General features: G+C 44.8%; 1 protein-coding gene across 1 annotated transcript in view; it reads left to right on the forward strand.

Annotated features, from left to right (window-relative positions):
- Nucleotides 1-4,624: 4,624 nt before the first annotated feature.
- LOC310777210 (synaptosomal-associated protein 25-like) overlaps nucleotides 4,625-8,583 on the forward strand; it is a gene marked incomplete at both ends in the record, with an annotated part of 6,248 nt that continues 2,289 nt past the window's right edge. The window contains 3 exons of the mRNA XM_083637491.1: nucleotides 4,625-4,696; nucleotides 5,859-5,900; nucleotides 6,448-6,496. Of these exons, the coding sequence (XP_083493617.1) occupies nucleotides 4,625-4,696; nucleotides 5,859-5,900; nucleotides 6,448-6,496 (163 nt within the window). The remainder of the gene's footprint in view (nucleotides 4,697-5,858; nucleotides 5,901-6,447; nucleotides 6,497-8,583) is intronic.

The raw sequence follows: 8,583 nt of genomic DNA on the forward strand, positions 1-8,583 counted from the left end.
CTAATTAAACATACAATTAAACATTAGACATACATAATGGTAGCATCTACAGTGCGGTACAGTACGGCTACTACACTATTTGTGTATGTTAAGGAGTCTCGTGGCCTGCGGGAAGAAACTGTCCCTCAAGCGATTTGTGCATGCTTTTGGGACCCTGTATCTCCTCCCTGAGGGTAACAGGGAGAACAGGCTGTTGTGGGGATGGTTTGTGTCTTTGATGATCTTCAGGGACCTCCTGAGGCACCGCTGGTTATACAGTTCCTGCAGTTCTGGCAACTCACATCCTGTTACGTGCTGGGCCGTGCGTCTCACTCTTCGTAGCGCCCTGCGGTCCATGGTGGTACAGTTCCCGTACCAGGTGGTGAAGCCCAATTTGAGTCACGGACCTGTGGGGGGGGGGGGGGGGTCGCCAACTGGTCGTCATGGCAACTCATTACGGTATGTTTTTTGTGAGTTTGGGTCCTAGGAAGACACAAAATGTATCTTTTGGGTCCCAAGATGAAAAGGTTTGGGAACCCCCAGCAGGCTTTCAATGGTGCCTCTGTAGAAGTCCCTAAGGATTTCTGGCCTTAGCCCAAATTTCTTCAGGTGCCTGAGTCCGTGTAGTCGCTGTTGGGGCTTTTTGACAACAGTGGCGGTGTGACCGGCCCAAGTCAGGTCCTGGTGGATGTTGACTCCCAGGTACTTGAAGCTGTCCACTAGGGATGTTCATCAATTATCGAAAATCGATAATCGATCGTTAAGGATTGGAATCGATCCTGTGGCATTTGGATCGATTTTTTAATTATTAAAAAAAAAAAAAAAAAAAAAAAAAAAAAAATTGGACTAGGTTTGGGTGGAATTCGTTCCTCCTCGCCCCACTCCATTGCACAGCCGACTAACGTGAGGTGGAGCTTCATATAGTCTCTAGTTTTCTGGCTGGGCACGGGCCTTTGTGCCAACAAAACTGTTTTAAACATGAGAAATTCACACCGGCATGCGCCGGGGACAGCAGTGTTGGAGAGGAGACACATTGAAATAAAGAGTTCATTGAGGAGAACACGTTGTCTTTCGTATTTTCTGCCATAGGCATTCATTTTGTTAAAAAAAAAAAAAAAAAAAAAAATTGAAAATATTGAAAATTTTCTAAGTATTAATAAAATCGATAATCGATAATTGATCGTTAATTCTCACCGATTATCGATTTTGGAAAATTTTCAAAATGAACATCCCTACTGTCCACCCTTTCCACCACTGTGCCGTTGATGGTGATTGGGGGGTGTGCGCCCCCCCCCCCCCTCTCCTGTAGTCTACAATGATCTCCTTGGTCTTGGAGACGTTCAGAGAGGCGGTTGTCCTGGCACCATTGTTCCAGGGCCTTCACCTCCTCTCTGTAGGCCGTCTCGTCGCCCCCCGAGATCAGCCCCACGACTGCTGTGTCGTCTGCAAACTTCACGATGGTGTTCGAAGTTTGAGTCGCCACGCAGTCGTGGGTGTAGAGGTCGTACCAGAAGGGGCTGGAGACGCACCCCTGGGGCGCTCCTATGCTGATGGTCAGTGGGGAGGAGGTGAGGTTGCCCACCCTCACCACCTGGCGGCGATCTGTCAGGAAATCCAGGATCCAGTCGCACATTGCTGTGTTTAGTCCCAGATCCTTGAGCTTGCGTACCAGCCTGGGCGGTACTATGGTGTTGAATGCTGAGCGGTACATCACTGGTCATCAGTGATGTAATAAATCCTTCTTCTGGGGTGTTTTATGGCAGTTGGCATCCTTGTTGCATTACGGCCAGGCTGAGGCTTTATAAGTGGTGGGAGTATAAGTAGGGAGAAGAACACAAGTGGTACATCATCTCCAGAGTAAGTGTGTATTGTTTATTTATTTTTGTTTATTTGCACAAAGAAAATGAATAACAACAGATAGTACAAGTATCTTAATAAGCTATTATTAAGCTATTAGTAAGCTATTAGCTAACTAGTAAGTGCTTATTAAGCTAGCCTACTTTGAATGGTAACAGACAATGACTGTCATTGGTAACAGACAATAAATGGCGGTCAACTTATCCATAACCTTCGGATATGGAGAACACTTAGCCTACCTGTCCACTCGTCTGCATGTTTGAGCTACAACTTGCGCTGTGCCTTGCTGAAATCAAATTGCCTCCAATGCGAGACTGGTGAATGACATGACTATGAAGTTATGGTTTGCGATGGCTGTCTGAGGGAACAAGATGTGCATGAAAACTCACCCTTTTCCACTAACTGCAACATTAGAACATATTAGCCACACTTACATTTTTTATGTTTTGTTTTGTTATGTTACAGTATGTTTGGTAGGGCTTTTCCCTAGCCTAATGGGTTCTTCCTTGGCCCATGCTACACCCTTCCACCAGGTTTCATGAAAATCGGCCCAGTAGTTTTGCCGTAATCCTCCTGCTAACAGACAAACGGTCAGACAAACGGCACCGAAAACATCACTTTTCTGGGATTTTCTGGGATTTTTAGTATGTTAAATTGGAAGGTTTCAAGAACTGAATACAACAAAAATAATTTCTGTTGCAATTAGTTTAAGATTGGGTCATTTTTTCTAACAGATTCCCTAGACTATTATTCACCTTATTCTTTGCCTATACATACAAGGACGCTTCTGCATGACGTGATTTTGTAATCGTCTTTCCGGTTTTAAACACGGAAGTAGATTACGCCTACCGTAGCCATTTTTAGACTTGCCAAAAAGTTGTTTTCAAGCAAAAAAACCCAAACTGTTTTAAAGTTTTAATATTTTTCTGGTGAGAACGTAACATATATGTGACCATTTCGTGTCAGAAAAGGCAGGGTAAACAGAGGTGCAAGCAAAACACCAATGAGGGTTTCCAACTTCCATGATTGGAATTTGGAAACCCTCATTAGTGTTTTGCTCGCACCTGTGTTTAGTCTGCCTTTTCGACACAAAATGGCCCCCGTGAAAAGGGTCTATTGGGCCGTGATCTGCAAACTGTGCGTGTCTTAACTCCTCCCTGCAGGGACGATGAAGTGATATCATCAGTGATTGACGACTATAGGAACTGCGCTGCTGCTTTGAGCTAAGAGGTTCCTGGATGAGGTGGACGTATCTGGAACAGAGATACGGTAGGTCAAATAGCCTACTGAGGGATGCGTTTGCGCAAACTCAGACAACTGGGTCTGAGTGAGAAGAGGAATATTCCCCAACTGTGAGAGGCACCAATGTGCCGCAAGGCGTCCCTCCAGTCTGCCGGAAAGCTTTCAGAAGATTTATGAGTAGTAAGGATAGATAGATAGATAGATAGATAGATAGATAGATAAATACTTTATTAATCCCGAGGGAAATTCAGTTGTACAGCAGCTTCCAGTTGCACATACAAATAACAAAGTACATATGAAGGATAAAAATCATGTTAAAATACTAAAAACGAAGAGATAAAAAAAATAAACAAGATAAAAAAGTTAGGAGAGCCAGTCCTGGTAGGGACATGGAAATAAGAGAGAAGACAAGTGCCTGTGCCTGTGCAGTGTGCAAACATATGCATAGAGAAAGAGAAAGTGCCTGCAGTACATACACAAACAAATACTAAAGCCTCAAGTCTAAAGTCTCAGTGGCCCAGGTTGCTGGGGCCACGCCCCCTGCAGGTTGCTGGGGCCACGCCTCCACGCCCCCTGCACAATGGGGGAGGCATTGTACAGCCTGATGGCCCGTGGAACAAAAGTGTTCTTGGTGCGATCTTTCTTGCAGCCAAGAGAGATCAGTCTGTGGCTAAAGGTGCTTCTCTGGCTGTCCAGAGTGCTATAGAGAGGGTGAGAGGGGTTGTCCATAATGGCGAGCAGCTTGGCCAAAGACCTTCTCTCCACTAGAGCTGTGAGGGAGTCCAGCTCCATACCGACCACGGAGCCAGCCTTCCTAACCAGCTTGTCCAGCCGCCTTGCATCCCTCTGTTTAATGCTGCCTCCCCAGCACACCACAGCATAGAAAAAGACGCTGGCCACCACGGACTGGTAAAAAAAAAAAAAAAAATGATGCAGCGATATGGGCTCTGATACTGGTATCATTTAATGTACTCATTTACTAGCCTGGTAAAGCAGCCCGTCACGCGAACTCACATTTCATTTGGTTTCTGCGTGATGGTCCGGAGTTGGGGCCAGACCAGAACCAAATGAAATGTGAGTTCACGTGACGGGCTGCTTTACCAGGCTACTCATTTACAGCAACATGATGCTAACCTGAAAGTAGCATCAGGCTCACAGCTGATGCAGCAGCATGGCAGAGAAGCTGGGCTGTTCACAAAGCAGCAGCCAGAGCGCCTGTGTGTGTGTGTGTGTGTGTGTGTGTGTGTGTGTGTGTGTGTGTGTGTGTGTGTGTGTGTGTTTCTACAGCTCAACTCTCTGACTGTGTCACTCTGTTTTGCAGGTGCCAAAACCACCTGAAGCTAAGGGCTATCTGCTCACCAGGGACTGAACACACACACACACACACACACACACACGCACGCACGCACGCACGCACACACACACCACGCGCGCGCGCGCACACACACACACACACACACACACACACACACACACACACACACACACACACACACACACACCATACACACACTCACACACAGGGCTGGCCTTCCCCTCAGCCAAGATGGCGTCAGATCCACCCGTCAGGACAGAGCAGGAGGAGCTACAGAGGAGAGCCAATCAGGTCACAGATGAGGTAAGTGATTGACAGACTGAGTTTTGTTTACTTTAGCTGTGCCACAGGGCGGATTATAAAATGTCTGCTGTGGCCTGCACTACGACACAAGATTAGTTGCTTAGCGAGGTAACTTCACGTTTAACCCTGGGTTTGTCATCCTACGATGCTAGTTGACTTCTTACCGAGATAGATCACCATAGCAACTTATGCTGCACAGCTAACCTGCAGGTTTACGTTCAGAGGATAAGATCAAAACGCATGAAAGATCCACCTTCTGACCAATCAGCTCTCTGGAAACATAGAGGCACCATTCCCACAGCTTCCCCTGGCTTACTTGGTTGCCATAGAGACGGCTGCTCTCAGGGAAACCCACACATGTACATGTACACGCGCGCACGCACACACGCACGCGCGCGCACGCACACACACACACACACACACACACACACACACACACACACACACACACACACACACACACACTCCCAGCGGTGAAGAGGTTACTGCAAGTCAAAGCCATTTGTGACCTCATCATCACCTCAGTGGGGAAGACCCCATCAGGGACTGACATGATCTTTGCACACACAACGCACACACACACACTAGGGCTGTGAATCTTCACTGGCCTCACGATTCGATTCGATTACGATTCAGAGGGCTACGATTCGATTCGAGTACGATTATCGATGCATCTGGTTGCATCTCGATGCATCTTAAATCGATGCATCACTTTTTTCCGCAATACATGATTTATTTTTTCTCACTTTCTTTTTTCTCACTGTGTGGCTACTTTTAAAATAAAAGTGCATTTGGAATTGCATTGTATTATGATCCATAATTAAAATAAACCACTGCATGTACTTCCATTATATTTTATTTGATTATTAAAAAAAAAAAAAAAAATCGATTTTTGATGTTTGTGAATCGATGCAGAATCGTGAACGTCCGCATCGCGATGCATCTTATAATCGATTATTTTTGACACCCCTAACACACACACACACACACACACACACACACACACACACACACACACACACACACACACACACACACACACACACACACACACACTAGTGATCTTTCTGTTCATGTATTCTTTGAGATGATTATGCTTTAGATTAATTGTTATAAATGTCAGTGTTAAGCTAGTGAAGTGTATGTTTCCTCTGTCCCTCAGTCCCTGGAGAGCACACGGAGGATGATGCAGCTGGTCGAGGAGGTACAGTATATGGACACACACACACACACACACACACACACACACACACACTGAGCTAGACAGTGAAAGAGAGAGAGAGAAACACAGTGTGGAGAGAGATAGGCTCATGGTCGTCGTCGTCATCATCATCAAAGTCAACTTTATGGTCACTTTCCTACAGTAACACTTTGACTACTGTGATTTTCTACAGTAGGGTGATTTTTGCTGTAGAATATACAGTGCCCTACTGTACATACATATATATATATATATATATATATATATATATATATATATATGTATATATATATATACAGTAATTCACTGTGGATTTCACAGCGATTTTATAAGGTAAACCAGTCTACTAATGTGTGTGCGTGTGTGTGTGTGCATATGCGTGTGTGTGTGCGTGCATGCGTGTGTGTGTGCATATGCGTGCATGCGTGCGTGCGTGCGTGCGTGTGTGTGTGCGTGTGTGTGTGTGTGTGTGTGCATATGCGTGCGTGCGTGCGTGTGTGTGTGTGTGTGTGTGTGTGTGTGTGTGTGTGTGTGTGTGTGTGTTCTCCAGAGTAAAGATGCTGGGATCAGAGCTCTGGTGATGTTGGATGAACAAGGAGGTAAACAGTTCTCTGTCATGTCTCTCTTCTGAAGGTATCGCCTGGGCGATATGGACCACAAACGATATCAGTATTATTATTAGGCAGAATAGCGATACACATCTCTGTATTTTCTACAGTGGGCTAAATGTCACCCAACAGAAACACACACTGGTGCCCAGTTCCATTAAATGAGCCCAAGTTAACGAGTTCATTGAAAAGTTTGGCCCAGTTCCATTACATGAGCCCAAGTTAACGAGTTCATTGAAAGGTTTGGCTCCAAAATGCGATGTCCAATCCACCATTTGAACAAACTGACACCTACTCATACAACATGAGTGAAAGTGGTGACACTTTTATACTCTGGATCTTCTGAATTTTAGAAATACTGAACAAAACAGATAGAGTCTCTATAGCCTATAGCCAGTGCTGTAATGGTAAAAAAAAAAGTGGGTAAACTATAGCCTGGGTAAACCCAGCCTCCACGTGGAGGCTGGGTTTACCCAGGCTAGGTAAACTATACTTTTGAGGCAGCTTTCTCTCACGGCACCGGCAGTGTTATAACGGCGGATAAACTATAAGCTTCCGTGACCGATATACAAGACCAAATATGAGAGTAGAACAACTTAATCTGAATCATATAGCCCTATAAGGTATATCAGGGGGTTCCCCACATTTCTGAGTAGCCAGCCAGATAGGAAAAGTAGCTGGCTATGGGATGGGCCTTGGACCCTCAAGGGGGGTCCGGGGGGATTCTCCCCCGGAAAAAGATTTTGTACATTTTAAAGTAAAATTCATCAACCTGGTGCATTTGAGAGCAAAATGAAGAGGCTAAATCTATGAAGAACTACACACATCTCTAATGTGTTGTGACTTTACAAATAATTAGGCCTAAACAATCAATATAAAATGTATTTATTGAACATTCGTTGAATTTAACGTTTTATACATAACGAATGATGTTTTGCAGCCTTGTGGAGGTTGTTACAACAGCTCATGTTGTTTTTTACAGTGCTTCATCACAAGTTCACATCTTCACATGCTTTTAAATGGTCTTTCCCATAATGCATTGGTCTTCTTTTAAGCACTTCCCCACATAACAGGCAAATTCTCCAGGTATGAAAAGTTAAATTATACAGCATATAAAGCATTCAGTGAATCAATGCCTAATGACGTTAGCCAGAGCAGTGCAAATTAATAACATTAGCTTGATTGAGCTCAGCACATCAACCTTCAATCATTGCTACTTGACAACAATAATGTCAGGCATAATCTGACTAACTGATTTAACAAGCAATTTACCATTTGCAACCTCTATTCTTCGTTTCTTCTGGTTATTTGGGAAAAACTGACCAATGTCCATTCTGCTTCTTCTGCTCAGAAATTGTCACGTTGTCTTAATTGCGTGAAGAAGAAAATCACCTGCCGTAGTTCGCCCTCTGGCGTTTAGCAAATAATAAAACATTTTGTGAATTTGCCGGCAGCCAGGCCAGGTGTACAGATCTCGGCATAACATCTAGATAGTTTTCAACATGGTCGTATTGGCTTTATACAGTAGCACCTGGACTACTCAAGTCGCGCCTAATGTTACAAACTTTACTTGATCAGAGGGAACTCAATCATGTCTCTTACACCAGTGATTCACTCTTCAGTTGTAAAACGGTAGGCCTATATGATTTCCCCCACTCCTGACACACATTTTTAACCAAATTACGTTCAGCTCACCATGAGCTGGTCTCCAAATGCGCGTCTCCAAATGCGCATTGCGCATCGCTGGCACAATGGCACCATCAAGTTGTTTGAGGGGAGCGCTGTCTGGGCAGACAAGCACAGCTCGAGAAAGGCACCAACGTGACCGCGGGGCCGTGTACCTTTCCCGCGGAGCGCACCACAAGTAGTACTGTAGGCTACGATTCGCGGAGCTCCTGGTCAGTGCCATGTGTCATCTTTTTTCTTTTCTTTTGGTGTGTGACGTGCTTGGCGTGGTCTCCGCATTAACAGAGTTTCCACTCAAACTTTTTAAAGCTGGTGCAATAATAAGTGCTTAAACGATTTAAAAATGTGAGTAAACTATCTTAAAAGGTGCCTAAACGCTGCAGAGCATTGAA

The sequence above is a fragment of the Poromitra crassiceps genome (assembly GCF_964638095.1).
Source record: "Poromitra crassiceps genome assembly, chromosome: 5".
NCBI lineage: Eukaryota > Metazoa > Chordata > Actinopteri > Beryciformes > Melamphaidae > Poromitra > Poromitra crassiceps.